General features: G+C 49.1%; 8 protein-coding genes across 8 annotated transcripts; 3 read left to right on the top strand and 5 right to left on the bottom strand.

Moving 5' to 3' along the window:
* Positions 1-79: 79 nt before the first annotated feature.
* Positions 80-981, bottom strand: K444DRAFT_578651 (ubiquinone biosynthesis protein COQ9; the record flags this gene model as incomplete). The annotated part of the gene is made up of 2 exons (XM_024877624.1): positions 488-981; positions 80-412 (listed from the first exon to the last, which is right to left on the bottom strand). Exons 1-2 carry the CDS (start codon positions 911-913, stop codon positions 80-82), a joined length of 759 nt encoding a protein of 252 aa, XP_024744110.1. The 5' UTR covers positions 914-981.
* Positions 982-1,140: 159 nt separating this feature from the next.
* On the bottom strand, positions 1,141-2,675 carry K444DRAFT_606131 (uncharacterized protein). Its single transcript, XM_024878921.1, has 2 exons — positions 2,478-2,675; positions 1,141-2,386 (listed from the first exon to the last, which is right to left on the bottom strand). Exons 1-2 carry the CDS (start codon positions 2,601-2,603, stop codon positions 1,223-1,225), a joined length of 1,290 nt encoding a protein of 429 aa, XP_024744111.1. The 5' UTR covers positions 2,604-2,675; the 3' UTR covers positions 1,141-1,222.
* A 1,011-nt stretch (positions 2,676-3,686) lies between these two features.
* On the bottom strand, positions 3,687-8,743 carry K444DRAFT_515256 (uncharacterized protein; the record flags this gene model as incomplete). Its single annotated transcript, XM_024873583.1, has 2 exons — positions 3,687-3,807; positions 3,861-8,743. The coding sequence occupies 2 exons, from the start codon at positions 8,741-8,743 to the stop codon at positions 3,687-3,689; spliced, it is 5,004 nt and encodes a 1,667-aa protein (XP_024744112.1).
* Positions 8,744-9,885: 1,142 nt separating this feature from the next.
* Positions 9,886-10,636, top strand: K444DRAFT_658308 (uncharacterized protein; the record flags this gene model as incomplete). Its single annotated transcript, XM_024886244.1, has 3 exons — positions 9,886-10,241; positions 10,295-10,352; positions 10,385-10,636. The coding sequence occupies exons 1-3, from the start codon at positions 10,213-10,215 to the stop codon at positions 10,634-10,636; spliced, it is 339 nt and encodes a 112-aa protein (XP_024744113.1). The 5' UTR covers positions 9,886-10,212.
* Positions 10,637-10,856: 220 nt separating this feature from the next.
* On the top strand, positions 10,857-12,387 carry K444DRAFT_516357 (uncharacterized protein; the record flags this gene model as incomplete). Its single annotated transcript, XM_024873678.1, has 5 exons — positions 10,857-10,931; positions 11,236-11,394; positions 11,444-11,860; positions 12,007-12,150; positions 12,250-12,387. 5 exons carry the CDS (start codon positions 10,857-10,859, stop codon positions 12,385-12,387), a joined length of 933 nt encoding a protein of 310 aa, XP_024744114.1.
* Positions 12,388-14,885: 2,498 nt separating this feature from the next.
* Positions 14,886-16,154, top strand: K444DRAFT_623409 (uncharacterized protein; the record flags this gene model as incomplete). The annotated part of the gene is made up of 1 exon (XM_024882279.1): positions 14,886-16,154. The coding sequence occupies one exon, from the start codon at positions 14,886-14,888 to the stop codon at positions 16,152-16,154; it is 1,269 nt and encodes a 422-aa protein (XP_024744115.1).
* A 39-nt stretch (positions 16,155-16,193) lies between these two features.
* K444DRAFT_9197 (SGT1-domain-containing protein) lies at positions 16,194-18,301 on the bottom strand. The gene is made up of 3 exons (XM_024888806.1): positions 18,018-18,301; positions 17,768-17,967; positions 16,194-17,717 (listed from the first exon to the last, which is right to left on the bottom strand). The coding sequence occupies exons 1-3, from the start codon at positions 18,259-18,261 to the stop codon at positions 16,233-16,235; spliced, it is 1,929 nt and encodes a 642-aa protein (XP_024744116.1). The 5' UTR covers positions 18,262-18,301; the 3' UTR covers positions 16,194-16,232.
* Positions 18,302-22,893: 4,592 nt separating this feature from the next.
* On the bottom strand, positions 22,894-25,006 carry K444DRAFT_550459 (uncharacterized protein). Its single transcript, XM_024876507.1, has 7 exons — positions 24,887-25,006; positions 24,748-24,835; positions 24,629-24,695; positions 24,187-24,573; positions 23,700-24,138; positions 23,159-23,328; positions 22,894-23,104 (listed from the first exon to the last, which is right to left on the bottom strand). The coding sequence occupies exons 1-7, from the start codon at positions 24,973-24,975 to the stop codon at positions 23,079-23,081; spliced, it is 1,266 nt and encodes a 421-aa protein (XP_024744117.1). The 5' UTR covers positions 24,976-25,006; the 3' UTR covers positions 22,894-23,078.
* Between the last annotated feature and the right edge of the window lie 409 nt (positions 25,007-25,415).

The raw sequence follows: 25,415 nt of genomic DNA on the forward strand, positions 1-25,415 counted from the left end.
GCATCATTCTTCCAAAATTAGAGCACACATGTAGACGTAATAACACACTTGGCTTTCGCCATACACTTGAGTCTCTCACTCATATTCTGACGCCTTTAGATCTCAAAACATTTAACCCGGCATGGGCCGTAAATCCAGCCCATTGAGCTACATTCCCCATCGTTCCTCCCACAATTTGTACATCCTTAAATCTCCTGTTTAGAAACTCTCTCGTATCAATGAAATCAGGTGATTTATCAGTCGTCATGAAAAGCTCGGTGGCTGCATAGATTGCAGAGAGTGAAGCTCGCTTCATGTACCAGGAGGTATCGACCGACGTGTCACCGGAGAGAAACCAGATCTCGTCTGAGAGCGATGACAGTTCGGAAATGGCTGTTGGCATGTGTGATGGTTGTGCCATGAATGCTAGTGCCTACAATGATTTCTCGTCAACCACATATCTCCATTATATGACTGGGTTGAGGCTGGTTGAGAAATGAAGACATACTTCCTGCCACCGATGTATAATCTCTCTATTTGCCATCAACCGCTCCCACGTCAGCGCCTTCACCTTCCATCCCACTCCAGGGACCTTCTCTCTTTCTTTTAATGCGGGTGAAAGGATATGCTCATGTTTCGCGAGAGCGAGACGTTGTGTATAGAGGTGGTAATGCACGAGACTGAAGGTGCCATTAGGAAAGAGGTTTGTCGATGCATCGATATAGCCAGCATCTTTTGTGCCTAGGGAGAGTGTCGTGTGAGTGAAGCCATGGCTGGGGATGTGTGGGATGGCCGCTGAGAGGATCGAGGATTCGGTGGGCGTAAAGGGTCCGGGTGGCGGTGGATGGTCGTAAGAATGGTATGGGCGGAGGATAGGGAGCGCAATTCGTTTTGAGAGCGGTCGCAGCCGAGGAAGATGAGTTCTGATTGCCATCGTGGTGTGGTTGGTGATAAATGAGGTGAAGTTTGGGTTGATTGATTGCTTTGACCAGGCGAGGCTCGCAAGGCTGACGATTCGACCAAAATCTTGAGATGACTTAAGAATCTCAGACTCGGTTTAGAATGGTGCTATCAGGGATTGGTTTAGGTTGATCTGTCTATTTGGTACATTAGCACTTCGTAATTGTCAAAATCAAAGGTATCGAGATTTCAGTAAGAAGGGCTTGGTTCAAGATGAATTAACAAGTCATCTAATTGCAAATCAAGCTAGTGTTGCTGAAGTATCGATATGGACATTACTCGTTTATCTCCTCTCATTCAATTCTTCCCATTGAACGCCAGCCCACTCCTCCACATATCCTATCTCACCATTCTGTACACCGTTCTGCTGGCAATCTCTCTCGCAAACACCAACAATGATGGTTCCCCACTCCATCCCATCAATACTTATCTCTTCCCTCTCCAACTCCATAATAGCATGCGGTGTCAGCTGCACCTCAAAGACTCTCCCGGCGCCACAGTTCCCACACCTCGGGATTCTACCCCCGTTCACAGATGTCGTTGTAACTTTCACATCATCCTTCCCCGAACTCCCTAATAACTTCCCAACATCATCATGCTTCGAGTACAACAATGGCTCCCCCTTAAATTCATACCGAATAACCTGTTCCGGATTCTGAGCTAACCTGTCAGCGAATTTCTGGAACGTCATGTCAATCGTGCTCTCAAAGACATCTTTATCTTCCTTCTGATTGCTTCCTCCTTGGCCTTCGTCTAAATCCATAGTCTGGGTGGGAATAGGCGGATCTTCAATTTTGTCCAAGATCTCGTAGTTTGCGTCTACGAGATAATACAGTGGGTATGCAGGTGGAAGTTCTGACTCTTGTGGCCAGGGATCGGGGGGTAGGGGACGTCCAAATTGAGGCTGGTCGATGTTGAGAGAAAGGGCAGAGGCGAAGGTCTTGAGGAAGTCGGTGGTCTCCGATGGGCGCTGAGGTGGTTTTGCTGCAAGCTCTGAGACTGGAAGGCGAGCAGCTGCAAAGGGGTTATTTGGAGCTGACGAAGATGGGGTGGAAAACGGATTCGATGGTGCTGCACTCTTCGGATTGGTGGAGAATGGGTTCGCGGAAGTTGAGGTCGAAGATGGTTTCGTGCCGAATAACGTCTCCCCCAAATTCACATCTGATGTTGAGATCGGGGTATCCCCTTCCAATTGTGATTTGGCATTCCCCTTCCGCTTGTCTTTCGCCGCAACTTCAGTTACCCTAATGCCCCTCAGAGCCTTCACACTCCCCTCTTTGCGCCTGCACGTCTTTCGCCGGCATGTCATCACGTACAAGCGTCTCTCATGTCCGGAGAAGAACTCTGGTAGATCTCCATTCAACTGTAGAAGCAAGACCATGAAATCATCGCACACTTTGCACTTCGCCAACGTCGCAGAAGGTGGGGCCGTGGGGTCAAGCCAGGTCTGGCAAGAAGAACGTTAGCTCATCTAATACAGTGGCTACCGACCGAGCCTAAAATCCGATACACGTATCTGTCCATGTCTTCAGACTTACTGGTTTTCCACCTAGCTGACTGATGGTATCGTCCGAGGGCATACTCGAGGCATATCCTAAAAGAACATTGGTCTCGGTGTATTCGTTATTCTCGCCACCTGAAGAGTCACTATCGTAAGGCGCCATTTCAATATATCTTTGTCAACCTCTTCCATGGCCAAGGGAAGAAAGGCGTCAAGTTGGAGGAATGCGAGTATTTAAAGGCTGAGCTGCGTATGTTGAGTAACCATTTCCCAAAGGGATATTTTAAGCGATCGCGAGGCTGAGAAAATGGACCATCCAATCACGCAGTCATATGCAAAAAACTCCCTGTTTTAGCGCATTTTGGCGAAACCATACTTTTTTAAATCTGTAAATTGAATTTTACTAAAACTACAAATTTCTTAATAGAATTAAATAATTAGAAAAGCCTTCTTTTAAATAGGCTTAAATATCTTAAATCTCTATTAGACTAAGAGTCCCAAATGTAGTATTATAGTAATTTTAAGGGTTAAAAGAAAAGGAATTTTGGTGTTCCTCGTTCTCGCCTAAATTTTGTCCGTGGAGGCCCGCCAGACTCAAGCCGGAGTAAATTTTGAGAGAACAAGGACTAAAAACCCAATTAGAAAAGTAGCTTAAGAGAAGAACTTAAGATCTCTTTGAAAGTTAATAAAAGATCCTAATAAAGGACTATTAATTCTAATAGAGTACTTAAAGAAAAAAAATCCTATAATAAGAACATGAAATTAAAAGTAAAAATATATGATTTTCGGGTACTTTTTACTCGACTTTCGAGCCTTATATAAATAAAATTTAAACGAGAATGAGAAATACTAAAATTCCTTTCCTTAAGTCCTATAAAATTAATTAAGAACCAACTTAGAACCCTATTAAAGTATATATTTAGAGTCCATAAAGTAATGCGAATCTTTATATATATACTTTTTATTAATAAAAGTCTTAAAATAGTGAAGTTTTATTAATTAGGAAAACGTTTACGAGAAAGATTGACTGAAGTCATTCAATGGTCATCCAAGTCTTCATAAAGACATCTAATTATACATCTGATACACAGAGGAAGTCTCAAGGAAGAGGACGCGCCAACGCCTTCGCTATTTGTCAACCTGAGAAAAGGCGTCTGGTTAAAAACGTAAAATTTTACACATCCAACACGTCTTCATGACTTCGTAAAAGCAGCTTTGCGCCGAAGAATCCTGCACCTGCAGGAAATTAGTATGCACCGCGAATCTTTGCATAGAGTTCCGTATCCAGGAAGTTGTAGTTGGGGTCCAGCTCGCAGAACGGATGTTGAGATAAAAGCGTGTCGGCAGTGGGACGCTCAGGGGGATTGCTAAATCCAAGTTAGTGCATGCAGAGTCGTGGGAATCCATTCCGGTTACTCACATCGTGAAACAGTCAAACATGAACGCCACAGCTACTGGGCTGATAGTGGTTGCAACATCATCCGGGATTGGGGGGGCTTCGTTTAGACTGCCAAGTTTGTAAATGGCTCCCACCGTTTCTTCCTTGCTCCACGGTCTCCTTCCAGCGAACATCTCGAGAACAACGCATCCAAGGGACCAGATATCCACTTTCGCCGAGTAGCCCTGACCTTGAGATCGGACGACCTCGGGAGCCATCCAGAAAACGGAACCCTGCATGGAATTTGACGCATCGTTTCCGTAAATGTTGTCCGTTTTCTTCGAAATGCCAAAATCGGAAATCTTGCAGGTTCCGTCAAGATCCAATAGAATATTGTCGGCCTTCAGATCACGGTGAAGGATACCTTCTCGATGCAGGTATGCAAGCCCTGAAAGTGTCTGCCGCGTCAACGAACTCACTACGCCCTCCTCAAACTTGCCGTGCTTCCGCAAACAGCTTCCCACACTGCCACCAGAAATATACTCGAGGAAGATACTGATGGACATTTCTTTTCGTTCGCAGCCAAGATATTGGACAATATTGACGTGATCCAGATGTTGCATAGTATCAATCTCTTGATCAAGGGCGGCTACCATTTCTCGCATCTTATCTTTGTCGTTCCCAGCGGCTTTTGCGCTGACTTCAACTTGTTTGACAGCTAAGAATTCGCCCGTAGTGGCGTTCATTCCGAGATAAACACGACCGTAGGTTCCTTTGCCGATCAATTGGCCTTTAAACCATCGGAAAGTTGCTTGTCTTTTCGGAATCGTGTCTTGTGGGATCTGGGGTAGAATCATGCTACCGCGCTGAGGTTTGATCTGGACAATATTGGCCCCGAACATCTTAGTACTTTTACGACGAAGAATTGTGCTGGAAGCGCCTTGCTGTATAGGCGCAGTAAATCGTTTGTTCGCTTCATGCGCGCCCCTGGCGACTTCACGGATAGACTTCATGCGTCCTAGCCCACCAGAACGGCGGATATTTCTTTGCGCCATACTTTGCATGGAGCCTCGGCTCTCAAGTGCTTTCAAAGTTGATTCATCCGAGCCTAGCGTATCCCCGTCATTATAGGACAAGCTGGATCTGGCAGTATTTGCTGCTGGCGTTTCACCGATTGTCATCCCGGCCTGGGCTGCTGCCAGCTGTTCTAGAGATTCATTTGATTCCGCTATAGGCGAAACCGGGGGAGAACCTCCGGAGCTTGCTTCTAGGACTGGTTGATCAAGGTCAAGGTTGGGGAAGAAGTCGTCTAGATGGTTGATAAGGGCTTCCGCAGGGGGTCTGCTTGCCCACAGGTCCTCTCTGGCAAATGACTCCCGGCGGAGTAGTTTTGCACTCATATCTTCCGACGACTCCGCAGACCACCCCTCAGAGTTTGAAGCAGCAGAACCAGGTATACGTCGTTGTGGTCTTTTGCCAGAACTGCGAGAGCCGTCGTCATCCGCATCGGGAGTCCTCGAGGCGTTGGCCGTCGATGCACTATATTGTGGGGACGAGAATGAAACGGAGAGACCCTTTTTCGATCTCGACGTTCTGATGGTCAAGCTTGGTCGTTTCCCCATATTGTCGGACCCGAGAGTGCCAGACTCGGCGGAACGATCCCTTCTCAAGCTCGACTTCTTCGCAAGTATACGAGATGCTATCGGCACAGCGAAAAGACCATCATCTGAATCGTCGTCCGAATCAACCTGCGCGGCTTGCTTTGGTGCATTCTTGAAGTCGATGTTGGATTCTGTGAAGTCAAGATTTGGGCCATAAGACTTGCGGTTTCCGGGAATATTCATGCCAGGGTGCGCATGTGCACTGCTGGGACTGAGCTCGGACGGAGAGGGAACTCTGCGTACTTCTTCTTCTCGAATCTTGGAGACAGCAGAATTTCTGGGTATCTCCAATGACAATGAGCGGTCACGAGCAGTATTGACATTGCCGTCCTCTCCATAGTCGGGGACAATGAAAGAGGTGTCTCCTCTACCCCAAGTCGTACTGCCCGGGGTGCCGCTTGCTGATCTAGGGCTACTCCGGCCGGAGCCAGAGGCTCCAAAATCAACAGTTGACATAGCACTTCGTCCTCGATCATATTGGTCACTGCTTCCCGGCGGTGAACTCATGTTCGGCGAGGGGCCGGGATTAGAATTACTTTGGCTGGGTTGACCCACCCCTCCCAGGCGGGTTCCCATGCCGATCAGAGCGGCAGCAATCCCACCAGTAGCTTGTGGAGAGGCAGGCACGGGCTTTCGTTTAGCTTCAGACATCTCGGAAAGGGGCTCGCCACCAGACATACGTTTCCCGTCACCACTGTCCGTACTCGTTAAGGACAGACGTGCTTGCTGACCTGTTCTCTTGCTCAAGGAATTGGCTTTAATCAGTGTTGCTGATTCCGCGGGCGGTGGAGGCGGTTTTCTTTGAGGAAGGAGACCTTCCATCTTCTTGTCTTCAAATGGGGAGTTTCGAGGCTGATCAAAATCAACGTTGCGCCCAACAATGCCAAATGAACCGTCAACGGAGGAAGTCTCCTTGCTTGCCTTCTTTTTTGCCAAATATGCTTTCTGCTTCTGTTCAACCTTTGACCGGTGCTCACTGGCAGCCAACTCGATGAAAGCTTGTCTGTCAGCTTCAGAAAGCTGGCTTTCTCCACCCTCGTGGGAGAAGCCAGACTGCATGAGACGGTCGCGAAGGCTCTCTGATTGTGCTGATTGTGGATCATATGTTGGCAAACTGGGTGAATCTCGATTTGATGGTAAGCCAGCCGCCTTTATCGTATTTTGTCGAGAGCTTGGCGGTGATGAGTTTGAGCGCCTCCTCGCACCGTTCAGGGCCGCATATGCCTCTTCGTCTAAAGGCGCCGTTGGAGGTAAGACAGGGGACAGACCGAGTTTGTTCACAAAATTCATCCCTAGACCAGCCGTCAGCGACGCGGGCAGCGTTGCAGCTGAGTGGGGAGGAGCCCGGATATAAAATTTGAGGCTCCCAGATTGATCCGCTTTAGTCCGTCTATATAACAACAACTTTTGATCGTCCAACGGCTCGTCGTGCTCAGCTCTCCCAAGATCAGTGAGAAAGATCTGAACAAACTCCGCGTCCTTTAAGCCCAGATTTGAATAAATTACGGACCGAAGCTCGCCGGCTGAATCTATATCAGTGACTTCACACATGCGATAATTCCAGCCATCTAGAGTAACAAGGATAAAATTCCGTCCAGGCGCGTTGCGTCTGCCACGGTAACCAGTGGTGTGAGCAAAGCGGTCGTACTCCGATGCAGAAAAGGTCGAAGCAGGTCGGTCAAGAGAAGTCTCGCTGGAGTTACTGATCTTCCCATTGCCCAAGAAAGAAGCAGGCTTGAAACTTAAGGATGGACTTGTGGGCGATTCGAGATTTGGTTCTTCTGGGGAAGGGGCAGCGCCATCGTCCTTCTTTTTCTTTCTGAAATGTTTGAGAAAACCTTTAGACTCTTTTGCAGAACTTGGCTGATCTGAACTAGGTGGCCGGTCATCCAATGGAGAAGGTCGCGTTCCGTCAACGCCATGTCGGCGGCTGTCCTGATTCCGAACTAGATTCAACTCCCCAACAGCACCTCCCATTCCACCACGCAGAATCTGGTTAGCACCTGGTGGGACACCAGAGCCATATATGGCTGTGCTTGACGAAATGGAATCGGTACTGTTGGTGGATCGATGCCCAAATTTCGCGCTATGAGGCGATGCTGATAAGTTTCCTGCAGAAGATGCCTGCAGATTAGAAAATGCTCCGCCAGGGCTGTCACTCTTTGGACTGCCATCAATACGGAGTGCGGGACCCCTGAAAGGTCCTTCTCCTGTTTCACTACTAGCACTAGGACTGTGGCGACGGCTACCATCACCATCAATGTTTCTAAGAGCATTCCGATAAACCGCTCGGTTCTGAGAGCTGTATGTATCTGAATCTCCCGCTTGCCCATTATTGCTTAGGATTGGCATGGTGGTACTTCGGCCAGAAATCCTCTGAGCCGCAAAACCCGGGCCTGGACCTTTGAACATTGATTTTCCAGGACTATCATCTTCTCCATTCGCGGTGCTGGGGGTTGAAACGTGAAACTCACGACCTAGACTCGGTGACCCTTCTAATGTTCCCTCGGTGCCTGCACTGGGGATGTTGGCCGTTGAAGATTCTCTCCGGACGTGAGATCCTTTCGTCACGTCAGGTGCCCTGCCAGTGACGATACCCCTGATCAACCGGCGCATTCGTTTGCCTTCTTCTCGCTCCCTAGCCTGGTCCCAGCCGGTACCACTACTCGAGCACTCCTTTGCAAGCCGAGGGTATACTTGCTGGTGCATCATGCCAAAATTTCCTCTCCCTCCGTGACCACTACCCAATTCAAGGAAAACAGAACCACATATATTAAGGTATTTAAAAGTTTCTTGCCAATCATTCGAGAATTGGTTGTTGGCGAGCCAAAGCAAAACGCGGTCTATGGTCCACTCCTTGCCAGCATCACTTGGGGAAATTGGAGTATTTGAATTGTTGCTAGCGGAGTGTTGATGGTTGCTATTTTGGTTTGCGTTCAAGCCTCGATTTGACATTTGCGTGTTGAGAATAGTTGCTGTTGGGGGTCCAGGAGAATTGTACTCGGGCAAATGAATATTATTAAAGCGATTTACCGGCGTTTGTGACTGGTATGATCGCTCACGATCGTAGTAGCTGCCACCGTCATCTAATGGAGTAGTCAGGCCAGTATCCCCGGTATTTCTAGAGGCCCTGGAGCTACTGTCAGACGTTGCCGAAAACTCTGCACTATCACCACGATTGAAACTTGGCTCTTGTCTGCCAAATCCTGGGATGCCAACCCCTGGACCAAATGAATCACCGTGTGGTATATAAGTCGCCGACATCTGATGTTCGCTCGCAGGCGGCGGAGGTATAGCCAAAGGCGGAGGCTGGTGGCTAACATAGCTCTGTCCAGGATTGTATGCTTGGTGCTGAGTATTGGTAGGCGGGTTGGGAGGTGGGAGAGGAAAGCCTCTAGCATCATAGGATCGTACCCAACCTGCTTGCCAATTTGATACTGGTGGTGGGCCAGGCGGTGGAGGAATCATCACCCCGGGGTGCTGATGCGACTGAGGGGCTACATTTCGAGGAGGTGGTGGAGGGATTGACATCATGTGTTGCTGAGCCGGGGGAGACATCGGTGGAGGTGGTGGAATAACATATTGTCTCGGCGGATCCGGCCCACCTGGGTGCCGCTGTCCTGGTTGATACATGACAGGAGCACCTGGACCGGAGCGCGTTGAGGGTCGATAGGAATTATTCGCAGGGTATGAAGGAGACGGGAGGGGTTCTGCGGCAGCTGAACGCGCTCTTGGCCTCGATGTCGAGCTCGCCGAGGAAAGAATCGGGTACGGCGAGCCTATGCCATACAAAGGAATCAAGAGGTTCGATGAGCTACTGACGTTGTATTGTGGGACGTCGTTCAGGACCAGGTCTTCTGGCACTTGGAGGTCGGAGTGTGAGGTGTTTCTTAGTGATGCTGCGGGTGCTCTGTTTGCTGAGGAGGAGCGTGGCCGCGAGGTCATCGTAATGTGTGCATCTCGTCATGTAAGCTCGGATTGGAGGACTGCGATAAGTACCGCCTCCTTGCGCCCTTGAAGACAAAGACAGTCACCTGGCGAGGCTTGTTGAAACGGGGTGTCGCAGGTCGGAATCGAGAGGTCTACCGGTCCAGCAACAAACTCTGTCCCGATGGTAGGGCGATGTGGTAGAGAAGGGGATGGATCTGAGGGCATTCACAAGAAGTGTGCGGATTTCCGTGAGGTGGAAGGGCTGCTCGTCCGCCAGTGAGAGCTCGTTTCGAGAGCAGAAACCAACGTTGCACCAGCCACTCTCGTCCATGTCAGGGCCCTCTACGTGGCCAATGAAACAGCCTGCCTTAGCCGCCCTACACTAGTTTCGAATTATCAGTAGGCACAAGCCACAATTCAGCATTTCGTCTAGTCTCGTGCTTCACTGCATTCTTTGAAGCATTTCTCCCCACCAAAGTTTCTTCCCTTCTTCATCCACGAAGCCGCCTCAATATCCAGCAAGCACTTGGACACCCAATCGGTCCGTCGCGCCTAGATGCTTTGAAAACAGCTGCACAAGCATATGAGAAATGGTGTGTCGTCTTAGGTGGGCGGATATCAGAGCTTGAATCTGGAAAATAGTAACCGCCAAAAGTATTTGTGCTATTGGGGGTCCTCTTTCTTACATTGGTTTTCACAAGCACCAAGAGCTCTCAATTCACAAATTCCTCTTCAAACTGTTCCTATCATAGCTGACATCAGAACCTCGGCTCTGAATATCCCCGGCTCAAGAGCTCTCAACAATGATTCGCCTAGGGCTGAATCCGATCATGTAAGTCTTAAACTCCAAAGCATCTCCTAGATCTAAACATTGACATGCTACAGTTTTGTCATCAATAACGAGGGTTACACCATTGAAAGATTAATCCACGGCATATATGAGGTATACAACGACATTCAACTTTGGCACTTAAGGAACTTGTCAATGTTTTCGGTGCTAAGGAGGGAGAATCTAGAACTTACCAAGTCAAGGCGAAGGAGCAAACCAAGAAGCTGTTCGATGACAAGGAGTTCAACTTTGCGAATGATCTTCAATTTGTCGAGCTCTATGCCAAAGCAGGATATGCGAAGAGCGTTGATGTTGATCGCGGTTGCGAGTGCGAGGATCAATGCCAAACAATGATAATTGGAATCGAAGTTTGGAGTATGTGGAGGCTCCTAGATTAGAAAATTGGTAGAATCGTAATAGATATCAAGATCATGAAGAAAAATCCAAAAAGTTCCAGAGTCAAGCCCCCACGTAGTCTCGGAACCGTCAGCCTGGTAGCTAGAAAACGCTAGCGCTTCTAATTGGCCACAACAGAGTCCTCGCTTATTTCGCACCTTCTATTTTCTCGGACTCGATTTCGATATGAAGACTCATGATCATCCAGCATAAGTGGCCACCATGGCAGATTCGAATAAGCGCAAAGAAAGACCGGGCGGAAGTGGTCAAGACAAGAGAGGACTGAAGAGGAGTAAGGTGCGTTTTGTCCTCTTAATATTTCTCAACGAATTCCAGTGCTGGACGGCCCACAGATGTGGCCCGCGGCTTGAGATCCAGCCCGAAGTACAGTCGACACAGTTCAATGGGCAGCGCAATGAGTTTAAATGTTCCTCCTTGGACTCACTTTCATTTCAATTCCTTTTCTGTTTTGTGCGTCACGCTTGACTCAAATTAAATTTATTTTTCATGCGGCTGGGGATGATCAAAAGATGTGTTTGATATTATTATCTATGAAATCTACGAAAGTGAAACGATAGAGACGAGTCTGACCTCCGATTAGGGTGGATCAGGAGGCAAGTGGCAGACACCACACCAGAAAGTAAAAGAAGCTTCTCGTGGAAACGGCAAGATTGAGCCTGGTGATGCCGGTATATGGGCGACATGCGCAAGAAATCAAGAGGGAAAGGCGACTGGGGAGCTCAAGATTATGCTTGAGGAAGTAGGTTACTTCTCCTACAGGCCTTCTGCACAAGACTAATATCGTTCAGTGCGCGGAGAGGTTCTATGGTATTGTGTCGAGGTCAGAGGAGCAAGAAGATGAGGAGGATGAGTCGATGGACGACATTGAGTCCTCAATTCAAAGGGAAGTGGCTTCCCTGGGCAAGAAGCAAAACCACGCCAAGCTCATTGCTCCAGTTCGCCTAGACCTGCAATGCGTCTTATTCTTCAAAATCAGACCACCAATTGAACCAGTTGATTTTGTGCATAGGATATGCAAGGAGGTAGTATCTACACCGAGCATCAGACGGATGAAGTACATCAACCGATTGACACCGATGACCTTGATGGGCAAAGCGACGGAGAAAGGGCTCGAAGAAGTAGGGAGAGTTGTCCTCGGTCAGCACTTCAATCTTCGAGAGGACCAAGAAAATACTATGGAGGATGAGGGCCATGAAGGAAGAAAAGTGGAATTACAGAAGATCCCCAATCATTCTGTAAGTGTGGTGACTTTCAGGTTGACCGCGCCTCTCGCCTCGTTTTGTTGGCAGGTGGCAGGCCCCAAGATCGAAATGGGAAAGTATTGACGATTCAGGACTGATATTTGTCACAGTACGCAATTCGGCCGACTACTCGCAATCACACTGCCCCCCTGAAAAGAGACGGTATAATCAAGCAAATTGCGAATCTAATATCAGATGAGCATAAAGTTGATCTCACCAGCCCTGAAAAAGTCATCATTGTCGAAATATATCAGGTATGATATCCCTCACCGAGATTTGCATAGCCAGCGACGGATCTTCACAGATTATAAGACGTGGCATGTGAAAAGCTCGCCTACTGATACTCAATATAGACTGTCTGTGGAGTGAGCGTTGTAGAAAGCGATTGGGAGTCGCTGAAGCGTTTCAACCTCGCCGAATTGTATTCGAGTCAACGTACACCGAAAGCCGCGGCAGCGTTAGCGTCAGCGTCAGACGGTGCTAAACTATAAAACGTAATGGTAGACGAGGCTGCTGCCGTTGCTGCGCCTTCTGTCGCTTCCTGAAACGTGGAATCGTGAAGGGCAAAGACATTGCCGTCTAGAATTTGCTTTTTCTATGACCTGAAGAATCATGCGTGCAGATTTAAGCGGGAACAAGCGCATGGACAGCCTCACTTCTGGTTCAAACTTTACCTTGAAGAATGACAGTGCGCCACAAATACTGTTGAGATTTCCCACCGATCTTCGCATTGGTTTGGAGAAGTAAAGAGCAGAGTAATAGTGATCCAAAAGGGACCAGGTGTTCCAGCCTGAATGCTCAACCAACACATGATATACGGCGAAATGTGTATTGCTGCAGAAAGGTGTTATCAAATACCTACGACAGACCGCAAGCTTTTCAACCCTGTGGAGGTGGAGGGGCGACCGTCCTGGCTTTCCTACTCTCCGAGGCGCCAATGCAGCCGTGCCTGACAGTTCGTATAGACATTGTGAGACAGATATCCAATCGAGATTATTGGCCGGAAGGAAAAACCACTCTTTGGGGTCCGCAATACTGAGGACCGAAGAATCATCTCGGTGACTGCTGAAAGTGTAGCCTACGTCTTGTGCGAACACGCAATCTTTCCAAAAGCTCCAACCCCAAAATTTGATCCAATGATCAGTCCAGGCCTGACCCGCCCAGCGTCTCATGCGGCATGCCCACTTTTCAAAGGAGATGTTGCAGCTTTCTCGTGAAATTACCTGTTTCCACTGCTTCGAATGTTACATGAGGCTTCATCCGAGTATGTAGCCTCGCTAAAAGGCTTCCTTCGTCCCAATCGGGGATTTTTGGTGATCGGTGCGTCTAACCATATCGGCCCAAAATTAACGAACCCATCCCTTATCCCGGGTTCCAGGGAGTCCAGACGAGGGGCAGATCCGGGGGTACCGGATTGATTGCTTGTGCTTGGTACTTATGGTAGGCGTGTACGTGAGTATCACCCTGCACCAAGACATGGAAGGAAAGGGCTGATTAGATTAAATGTGAATATGCTGTTGAATGCTCTTCCACATCCAAGCTACGACGAACCGGAGTCCTGTATGCGGCTTATCTGGTGTTGTATAATTTGCTGTATTGACGCGGTGATTTGCGGTGAAGCTTCCAGCTCCAATGGCCGAGCGGTTCTTACTCTCCAGCGTGCTATGTAGACGAGCTTTTGATGGACGACTGCAAAGAACAAGCACGAATTATTGCATCTCCGCGGGGCATATTGAGATCCATCTGCATACGGTACAGCGTTGTGCTACTCGCTCGGGCTTGTACGAATCTATTAACCAACCAAAGTACCTACCATGCCGTAACCTTATTCGATGGAGGCTGAGACGAAGCCCTGAAGAGAAGCCACTTTCCCGACTCCACGCAACTCTGTGCAATCACTCTTCAGGGACGCAGAAGCTGCTGTGCGAAGGATTGGCATGCTATTTCGAAGCCCTCCAGCTCGTCCGCATTGCCATTCTGGTCACCTCGCTCATCTCGGCCCACCGCGTCCAGACCTCGCCAACTGACACACCCGCTCCTTTTGATGGTCCCGCACGAACTTCCACCGCCATTCCATGCATGACGGAGGCGCCTCCCATGCACGTTCGCTTAGTACCGTCCACTAGGAGATTTCTCGACTCGCTTCACCATGTTTCCTCCAACCCAGCCCGTCCAGCATCTACGCAACTGCATGTCTTCATCCCACCAAAACAGCCACCGGAAGCATTCTTCCAATACCCTCATGCACAAAATGCATGCCAAATCGCTTTACTCCCCTCACCCCCCCAAAAGAGGTAGTCTCGGCAACTCGTCGCCGACTCAAACCTCTGTCAAGCGCCCACGCGCCTCGGGAAGTCGCCAAACCAATATTACAAGCAGAAGAGGAAATATAATTCTTATGACCTAGGTGGCTTTTCACCTGGCTGAAGACTTCTCCAGCTCCCGTTCCACCTGGCCAATCGGTCTTACTTTTTCACTGCAATAAATAATGGCACCGAGTCTTCCTGGAACTGCGCACCAACTCGGCCGCGTTGCATCTATTCGTATGTTCCCTCACATGTGCCGGGGTTGCAGCCTTACAGCTTCTGGCATCGTTGATAGGGCGCCTGTCTCCCTCCTTTTCAAGGTATCCAGCTCCTTCTACATGTGTTCCCTTCATGAAGGCGCGCACCATCCTTTCCTCAGGCACTTGTTCAGCACCAACGTGACCACAATTATGCCCACTCTATTCTGTCCTATTGCCAGGATCCTTGCATCATCCACTGCTCGGGGATAACCCATGACCCAGGAAATGAGGGAATCTTTCAGTCTTCGGGGATACAATAAAAGCAACCAAGTGAACTGACACCCAAGATTTGCCCAGGAAATATTCTTCCACAGATATTGAACAGTTTCGTTATATCTCACAGCTCGCTATCAAGCCTCTATTTAGACTTTGGACTTTCACCTTCCATTCTCACGCCTGCGGCGCGTTACTGTCCCGTCCGCCATGTCGTCCTCCAGAACTGCAATTCCGCCACACCAGCATCTGACATCTCTTATGTATGCTTTACCTGTTCGCCGGCTCAAAGAGATCCTCAGCCATGTTTTCCCAGACGAAACACTGGGCCCAGTCGAAGAGCTGAAAACCACCCAGCTTTCAAGACTATACTCTCTCACAATGTCTGACGATCGAAAGCTGATGTTGTCGTTTGCACCGAGCCTTTCCGTCCATCTCCTACGGCATGAGGCCGCCATTTTGTCTTCAGAGGCAAAACTAGCTTACTTTGTAACGGAATCAGACCAAAGACTTGAATCGCAGGAGCCGAATTTAACAGAGGCCGACCAAGTACCAAAACATGCAGGACTCTCTGCATTGATCCCCAAGTTATTGAAGCACTCGCCGAATAATCGGGAAATGGCATACCCGTACAGCATCTTCGAACTCACAACAGGCGTCCCTCTTTCCACGGTTGCAATTTATCTCAGTCTTCCTGAGCGCCGCCTCATCGATAAGCAAATTGGCCTCATGGCTCGAGCACTTGCTTCTTTCATATCTCCTTCTGGTGGATTTGGCAGTGTGAACCGTGTCCTTCCAGTTCCTTTTATGAAGCCTGCGCCGACTTCAACAGCTCTCGAAACAATGGGCTCGATGTCATGGTCCGACGCATTTCATGGTCTCTTAGAAGGGGTTCTAAGAGATGGGGAAGATAAGGCCGTCTTATTGCCTTATGAAGTTATCAGAGCCCACTATAAGCGCTTGTCGTATCATCTAGACTCTGTCTTGGTACCCCGGCTACTTGTTCTCGATATTGGTAATGACAGGAATGTCATGGTGGAACGAGGCTTGGATGAAGAGGGTTCACTGCAGCCTTCAGCAGAAGGTGTGAGGTTGGCAGGACTTAGAAGTTGGAGCCAAGGTATCTTCGGGGATGCCTTGTTGGCGGATTGCTTTGATGATCCCAGTGAGGTTTGTCTGGAAGGTTGGCGAGAAGGCGGAGAGGATATCATCGAGGACGAAGACAACGCGCGAGTCAGAATGCTTTTATATCGATGCTTCAGAGCCGTGGTCACCATTGTGACGGAGTATTATCGGCCTCAAAGCGACAGTAGTCGGAGAGAGCTCGAAGGCCGAAGGAAGTTGACAAGTGCCTTGGGAGAGATAGAGAAACTTGGAACCACAGTCAGCGACACTCCGAAGAGGCGAAGAAGCGTTGCCGACGATGTTGGTCCCAAAAGGCAAAGGCCGAGACTTGAGAGTATGTCCATATCATCATAGCGTGGCGTTTGGAATCGACCAATAGACTAGATATCCCAGAAGCATTGAGTGACATAATTCCTTTCATCTTCCCAACCTTTATTTATACTGCGTGGTGGACTCCGAGTCGCCTTCGTCTCGGGGAAGCCGCATTCCCATCAATCCTAGAAGGTTGCTGCCAGGTCCAGCCGCACCCGCCTGGGCTTTAAAGCTTTCAAGCAGATTCTTCGCCAAGTTGAAGTCTATGTCAATCTCCTCACCATCACTCTCGTCATCCAAGTCCCCATCCTTCGAAGATTTCTCTGCTTTGGCTTTGCCCTTGAGTGCTGAGAGCTTGCTAGGTGTGGGGTCAAGATTCAGGGCACCGGCTTCATTTAGCTCAGCCTCCAGTTTTTCCATGACTTCTCTCATCTCGCTGGCCCCGTCAGCCCCATCTCCCTCGTCGCTACTTTTAATCTCTTCTATCCTGTGCCCTTTGCTGGTTGGTGCAGTTGCACTTGCTGAGGGGCTATCAACCACTTCGTCTGGTTCTTCAGAAGGCATCCCCATCATCTCCCTCATCATCCTGGCAAACTCCTTCTCATCGAAACTGACATCTTTATCTTCATCCTCACTGTCGTCGTCTATGTCTTCGCTGTCGTCGTCGTCATCATCATCGATGTCCATATCATCCATCTCTGCTCCATCAATACCAGCATCTTCGTCGTTGAGGAAGGACTCAAAACGCTCCACCATCTTTCTGAGATCGGCTTGCGTTTTGGCGTCGCCAAAACCAGAAGGCGGTTCCGGTCCAAAGACAGCGGGTGTACTCGACTTTTGTTTTCCTTCACCGTCAAGTTCGCGCTCGAAATCTACAAAGTTGATATCCATCCAAGATTCGTCATCCTCTCTGCTTCCTTCTTTCCATCCTGCAATCTCTTCGTCTGTTGGTAGAGCCAAAGAGTCATCAGTAGCCAAGTCTTCCAACAAGATTTTCGCTTCGCGGACAGTTCGGTTGTCTCCATACTTAGGGTCTGCAAACAGCATCTCGAATCCTGAAGTGACTTTCATGCCCATTTCTAACATATCATACCTCTTTGGACCAAGAGTACCAGTACCCTCAACAGTATCGACCTTTGATAGTGTGTCTACCCAGGCGATTGGGGTCGAGAACTGTTGCGATTTAAGTTGTGCATACAGGACTTTCGTGAATCGTGTCGAAACCGCAACTAGGTCCCGAATAGGAAAAATCAGGTCCGAGTCTTTCCTTTGAAGTGTTTTGAGTGCAATTGGGTCGCGAAGATAGAAAGCTTCTACAGCTGGTGCTATGGAGACCGGGCGAGCATGTAGGACATATGCAAGTTTTCTTGGCATCAGAATGACAGCATGGTGCAGTGTGGTGTTGATCTGAGCTGGGTAGTTTCGAAGCCTGTAAAACGCTTCTTCTTCAATAAGGGGGGAACGGATAAGGCTGTCTGGCGTCGACGTAATGGCGTCATGGGCTTCTTCGAGTTTTAGTGCTCGGGGGGCTGGAGCAGTCTTAGGACCAGAGTGTGAATCTGCACTGAGAGGTATAATGCGGAGTGCATTATTGTGAATCCAAATCTACCATGGTCAGCCATCTTTATTTTTATGGCCAAATAGATCGTACTTACTCTGTTGTCCGCAATTTCCGGGGTCAGCCATCGAGGCAAGGCATTTGCAGCCTCAACTAACAAGAATTCGCCGTCTGTGTCCACAACTTTGATCCACAACTGTGGAAATCGGTTGCTTAACTCTCTGAGGATATATACAATGAGCCACTCGTCCTCGACCGAGTCTCCATAATTTGTAAGACCATAAAGGTACATCTTCCCTAGAGAGCAGTCAGTGCTTGCCAATATGGCTTTGGTGGTATTAACGTGCCCTTTCCACTTTTGAGATCTAATTTAAAGCTCTCCCGCTGCCATATATACTCCTTCAAAAGACTATCTGTTAGTTTCAAGGCCTCCTTCTTTACGGCTTCCAATTGTCCAAGAATATCCTTCGGCGACTTCAACTTCGAGCTGATGACATAGAGACAATATTCGACGCAGTCATCAGGTAAATGTTTCGGGAATCCAGTAAAACCATCTTCGAATCCCTTGAAATCTTCGTTTGGACCTTCCATTTTGACAAGCGTTAAGGTTTGGTGAGAAAGAGGAATGGTGGGGGGAAGGCTGAGATCATTTTTCGTTTGGAGGCTCGACTTTGGGAGCTTGGGCCACTTTTGCAAGGGTATTTGCGCTACTCTCGAAATGGAAGGAACGTCAACACAACTTCGAAAATCGCGTCCCAAAGCCTAGCCACGACCGCGACCAACGATCAATATTGCATTTGCTTTGGAGTTAATGGCTACCATTGGGCTTTTTGCATATTCTCGACATTGATCCATTGCTATTTTCATTTTTTCATTTGAGCTGTAAAGGCTCAGCCAGCTTTCAAGATGGTAGAAGCAGGAGTTGGTCTCGACACTCCCCGAACCAACGTTGGGGATGTGACATACCTTTCTCGAGGACTTGACTTCGATATCACACAAGAACCGTCTTTCCAGTCACCTTCGAAAGACAACAACAACCTCGTTCAGCAGTTACAAAATGGCCGACGCGGTCCCATCCGAACGCCTCGAAGTCGCGTTGCCCTCACCGACAGACGAAACCTTCCAGCAGGACTGAGCAGTGGAGAATTCACGCCATTGCTCAAAAGTGCCACCAGGAATAGCGCTCTGCGAAGTGGAAAGGAGAATGTGCCTCAAACGCCCGCGTTTGGTGTCCTAGACAACATCCCCGAAGACTTCAGTCCACTGCCGCAAGGCAGTTCGGTTTATGGCGATTCACGAAATGGCTCTTATATGGCAGGCACTCCAATGCCACAAATAGACAGCAGTAGCACAGCTTCCACGCCAATGGCTCTTCTGTCTCGACGAAGCGACGGGCCTGGAGTTTTGCAAGATGGTAACCAGATGTCATTACGAGAGCAGGAAAATGTCATTGATAAGATTGAGAAGGAGAATTTTGGCCTGAAGCTGAAGATACATTTCTTGGAGGAAGCGTTACGGAAGGCAGGTCCAGGATTCAGTGAAGCAGCCCTGAAGGAAAATACGGAACTCAAAGTCGACAAAGTCACAATGCAGAAAGAACTTTATCGATACCGAAAAACACTTACTGCCGCTGAACGGGAGCTGGAAATTTATCGACAACAACTATTGGAGATGCAAGAAAAAGTAAAGCGGAAACACCTGGATGCAGGCCAGCGGGAGGAATTGGACCGTCTTCACCAAGCTCTCGAGGAAAAAGAAGCCGAAGTTAATGAGTTAAAAGGTCAAGAAAGCCATTTCGAAGACCTTCAAGACAAAATACAAGACTTGGAAGCGGAAATACGACAAAAGGACAGGTCACTTGACGATCGTGATGACGAAGTCGAGAATCTGAAGGAGGAGGTTGAGAAACATGCCGGGACTATCTCACATTTGGAAGAGACTGTGAAGGCTGCTCAACGCCAAGCCATCGAACTCGAGGAACAAGCTCAGGCCGGTCAAGAACTCGAGGATGCCAAGGAGACCATTGAGGTGTTAGAGCAGAGTCTGAAGCGTCTGAAGGAAGAAGTAGAAGAAGCAAAAGAGGACCGTCAAGAAGCCACGAGGGACAAAGAGCGCGCCGAGGCGGACCTCGAGGAGCTGCATGATGAGATGGCCAATAAATCAATTACGACCAAAAATCTCGCTCGCCAGATTGAAGAGAAAGCCAACCGGCTCCAGGACGAACTCGAGGATCTTCGAGAGAGGCATGGTGTTCTTGAAGATAAGCATTCTAACAAAACACGCGATATCAAGAAGCTAGAAGATAAGATCGAGGATTTCAAGCGAGATGCAGAAGTTCGAGAGCAAACGTTGAAGGACAGGCTCGAAGTCGTGCAAAACGAAAAGGATGTCTCGGTCCGTGAACGGGATTCTCTATCAAAACGATTCGAAACAATCCAGAAAGAGCTTCAACAGACCTCTGACCAGAAGAACATCCTCCAAATACGCCACGACTCACTCACAACAGAATCTGCTGGTCTCCAGAGGGAGCTTGCCAAGTCCCAGAAAGCCATCGAGGATCTTGAAGACAGGCTGGATCACGAGAAAACACTGGCCCTCAACAACGAGAGAGAGGTGAGGGACGAATACAAGGGTGAGATTGATCGTCTCAATGACGAGATTGAAGATTTTCGTGCGGAACTTCGAGAAAAAGACCGGTTGTACGAAGACGACAACGACAAATGGGACAACGAACGCCGAACTATCGAGTCTCAAAAAGACATCGCCGAAGAGAAGGCTGCGGGCTTGCAACAAACTATCGATAGACTGCAGGAGGCCGAGGGTTCCCTGTCAAGCAAGGAAACTAAACTTCAGCAAGCACTTAAGATTGAGAAAGAACGACATGAGAGCCTAGAAGCCGCGCTGACTCGACAAATCAACGAGCTCAATGACGACCTGGAAGGCCTACAAAACGCCCTTGATGAAGTGCGATCTGAATTGGCAGAGGTCAAGGAGGAACGACGCCTGAGCCAACGAGAACAAAAGTCTCTATGCGAAAAGGTTGAAGGCTTGGAGGATGAAGTGGAAATTTTACAGACGAGTCTCGATGATGAGAGCGAACAAGCCAACAGAGAGATTACCGCCGCCAAACAAGAATCCGAGAGTCTTCGCAGACAATTGCAAGTCTTGAAGCAAGATCTGGCCAAAGCAGATGCGACAATTGCTGGTGCTCAAGCTCAGATTGAGGCATTCCAATCCGATTTACACGCAGGGAAAGGCAATCAAGACCAACTCGGTACAAGACTAAGGGACGCTGAAACACAGCTTTCCAAAGTCAGAACAGAGAAGCAAAGTTTACAAGATCAGCTTGCTGCAGTCAACATCGAAGTCCACTCACTCCGAACCTCCAAGGCCAGTATTGAGGCTGAACGTGACGAAATGGATTGTCATCTTAAGGCAATGAAACAGCAAGAGGAAGAGACATTCCGCCTTGACCAAGAACGAATGGATTTGCGAACGGCAAAGATGAAGCTCGATGGGGAAGTTCGCCGGCTCCGGGAAGAAAACAAAATCTCCATTGCTCAACAACAAGCCGTCGAAAAGGAGTTGCAACAAGAGATTGACCGGGCCAGTGGGGAAGAAGCTCGTCTAAACGGCGAAATTCATGATCTACAGAAGATCCTGAGAGGCTCATCCGAGAAACGGGAACTGGTCGCAGCAAAAAAGACAATTCTACGCCTCGAAGCACGAGTTCAGGAGCTGGAAACACAAATCGCCAGTGGTGAAGACCAAATTGATTCGTCACATGAGATTTCGATCATTCGCCGTGACCTCAATGCCGCCCGCCAGAAGGAAACCGAATACCTCCAACGTGAGGCAGCCCAAAAAGACATCCTCCGCGGTCTGAAGCGCCAAATTACGGATCTTGAACGAAAGGCTCATGATGCCGAAATATCACGCTTTGTATCTAATTCACCTCATTCCTCTATCAGCGGAACTGCCCACAAATCGGAATTGATCGAAGTTCGTGCCCAACTTGCAACAGCACATCAGACGCTCAAGGGCGTTCGAAGCCAACTAAAGGATGTCGAAAAGGAAGCAGCTCGAAAGGTCAATGCCGCTAACCTTGACGTCCAGGCTCGGACAGCGACTTGGGAGTCCGAGAAAGATGAATTGGAGCGTAACCTGGACGAAGCACTCTCTGCGAAGGATGAGCTTGCTTCTAGGAATGCGGCATCTGAAGTAACAATCACTAGGCTCCGAGGAAAGATCGACCGCCTCGAAAAAGCGCTCCAAGCTGAACGCCTCAACAGTGGAGAGGACCGTACTATGGCCCTTGAACGCCGGGACCTCCATGAGATGCTCCGCGAGACACAATTACAGGCCGAATCACTTGAAATTGTCATACAAGAGCGAGAAAACAAAATTGCGGCTATCACGGCTGCAGAGGCGGAACTTCGCGCTCAGCTCAAGAGAGTGCGTAATGAACGATCTCTGCACCGATCTAAAGCTATATCTGCTCATGAACAACTTCAGGATCTGGAGCGCAGATATCGAAAGACCAGAGAGAGCTGGGAGGCGGAAAAGAAAAATCTCACTCGAGGAGTAAGATTTGTCAACACGTCTTTGTCAGTTAACGATGAGTCCGAGATGTTGGCGCTAAGGAAGGAAGCCGAAGAGCGTGAACATCATCATGCGAAAGAAATGCGAGGAATGGCATTGATGATTGAATGGCTACGGGCCAAATGCAAGAGAGAGGAGGACTTCCGGGCCGTTGCAGCTCACGGCAAGAAGTATATGCAGTTGCGGATCGACCTGTTTGAAGCTTGGTACGTTGTTTCCCCTCCGTGAATTTATCAGGTGCTAACTTTAGTCCCCCAACAGTAACAAAGCGGATCTCGAATTGTTGAAGTCAACAGGCATCAAGCTTGATCCAAAGCCTCCAAAGAAGCGCCCGAACAGATTCCGCTCTGTGGTATGGATGATCCGGGCGTCAGTGAGGATGAAGAAACGTGCTGCAGATTGGGCCGAGAGCCGCGCTATCCATGATGCGATTGAGGCACAACGTGAGCGGCAGAGACTTCAGGCAAGGAAAAGTATCACTAGCGGGTGATGATTCGTGACTTTTGTTGGAGTTTATTGTGATTTGGTCTCGTGATTAAGGAATGGTGTTGGAGTAGGGTGCGAGCATGGCATGGGATGGGCATTCAAGTCAGGCTGGGGTCACTTATCGCTTCTTGTAAAGGGGCATTAACTAGGTGGAATATATCCATTCTTTTTCGAAAGGCATCATGGAAATTACAGACATAAAGCCGTGACCCGAGTTCCCAACCATGTATCCTGGCATGAAAATTCTTGTTGTGCTTTTCCCTTTATGCACACACACTGTGACGCCGAGTGCCGTTCCCGTAAACGTGAATGGAATTTATTTACATGACAAACAGAAGGTTAGTGTCTTCAAGATGGCTGTTAGTCATGCGGTGGGACGAAGATAGGGGAGATGGCTTACTCAAGGGATGGCTGCAGCTGAGCTGTGGCTTCTGTGTATATTTCGTGGCAAGCTCGTCTCGAATGCTGTTAAGCAGCTGGACGTAGCTCTGCTGGGGGTTCTTCTTCAGGGCGTTGATGAACGCCCATGACATGGCACCAGTAGCCTGTGCCGCGATGGTTGCATCGGCCCTGTGAGACAATCGTTAGCACCTGTGACAAAGAGGAAACCATATCAGAGAGTAAGCCCCAAACATAAAGGAATGTCGTGGGTCAGGTGACCCAACGTGACTCGCAGCCCTTAGCCTACGCCTCAGCCGTACTTGGCCAACGGCATAGAGCTCAGGGCTTTGGTGTTATAATAATTACAAAAAAAGGAGCAAAAGAAGCTAGTTGTACAGAAGTCAGGGGCTTGCCCTGTAACGCAAATGGTATCCAGACGCCATCGCTAAACACCCAGAAAACGCCTATATCCATCGTTTTTTTTTGCCTGCCTGCCGTTTCCCCATATTCACAGAATCCCATATTACTATGCACGGCACGGTAGGAAAGGATATACTAACGATGTCTGATCATCTTTGCTCCCCGACCACATCACCACATCAGCGGGTGACGTCTTTGTCGCCATCGTCTTATTATAGGCGTCATCACCGCCGGTTGCTTTCTTGAAGAAACCCATCAAGTTGTTGGCAACACCCCCAAGATCACCTTGACTGTAAGATGAAATAACACCGAGGAGACCTTGTCCAGCCTCCTTGGCAAGATTGGGCTCCTTGAGGATCCCTTGCGTTGAGTAAATGTATGGCAAATCGAGAGCTGTTCCAGAATGGCAAGAATCGAAGATGGCAGTCAACCTCACACCAGGCTGGAGAGGCATGACCATGATTCTGTGCATCTCGTCGTCGACAATGTGACCAACTTGTCGAAAGTCGACAGGGTAGATGACTTCATCATACCCATCCTCCTCGTCACCATCAAGGTCTTTAGTCTGACCACCGTGACCTGCGTCCCGTCAGCAGCTTTAAGACAGACTGAGAATATACAACCCACCTGAATAATGGAAGAACAGTGAGTCGTTCGGCCGAGCGTCCTTCACCAGCCAGTGCATCGCCCGTAATATGTTTTGTTTTGTCGGCTGGCTCATCGGGTTTTGTTGATCATCGGTGAGGATAACCATGTCGTCTCGTTGGTAGCCAAAATTGTCGTGCAAGAATGCCGACATGTTCTTGACATCATTTATGCAACCACGAAGTTGTCCCCTCTGTCCGAAATAGTTTATTCCGATCAGCAGAGCCTTCCGCCGTCCCGTACAATTCGAGTATTGAAAAGCATAGCCTTGAGGTGCACCACCTCCGAAACTCTGCATCGATGATGGGGGAGGAGGAGGAGCATTCGAATTGCCATTGACATAGCCGTTCGAGTTCACCGATGGCATTCCTGGAAGAGTGGGTCAGCAGACGAACGTATATCACTGACTGAATCAACTTCTTACCGGGTCTTCCATACTGAGGCTGGTTTGGTGGCACGCCGTTGTATCCACCGTATTGCTGTGGAGGAGGCTACAAGAATAATATGAGTCGAGTCGCGGCTCGTGCGGGTTGAGAAACTCACCTGAGCGTAGCCGTAAGGCTGTTGGTGTGGGGGAGGCTGTTGGTAGCCATATCCTCCCTGTGTTGGGGGTGGGCCGTAATTCTGAGGTCTGCAAATAAGTCAACACTGATACCCGAGAAGAGAGCGCCTCGAATCCTACGGAGAGTAGTAGTTTGGCTGGGGCGGGTACTGCTGTGGTGGTGGACCTCCATATCCTCCGTGGTATCCAGATCCAGGATAGCCCGACATTTCTGCTCGTCGATGTTATCGAGGAGAAGTAACCAAGTACTTCAGGTGATTGCTTGGTGTCGGCCAAACGCCAAAAGGCGCTCCCGAACGTTAAGATTGAGTCTCGCTGTGAGGCTCGGAACTGTCTGATCCAACTCTGGTCCTGAGACGAGCCCGGAGACGTGGGACGAGGGCGGGATCTTTATAGATGGACGGGGAGGTGGAGGAGGTGATCTAACTTTCCGGGAAGACAAGACGTGGGGCAGGTCGGCTGGAAGAGGGTCCAGCAGTGTAGGGAGAGAGACGATCTAGGGCAGGGGAGGCGGGTTCGAGTTGGAGTTGGAGCCAGATAGATGTGGATGCGGATGCGGATATGGATGACGATGCGCGTGCGATTGCTTTTCCAGATAGGCGGTCAGCTGGGAGGGTGGTGGCGGGTATCCCAAAACAGCAGAGCTGAA

Source organism: Hyaloscypha bicolor (assembly GCF_002865645.1).
Source record: "Hyaloscypha bicolor E unplaced genomic scaffold K444scaffold_10, whole genome shotgun sequence".
NCBI lineage: Eukaryota > Fungi > Ascomycota > Leotiomycetes > Helotiales > Hyaloscyphaceae > Hyaloscypha > Hyaloscypha bicolor.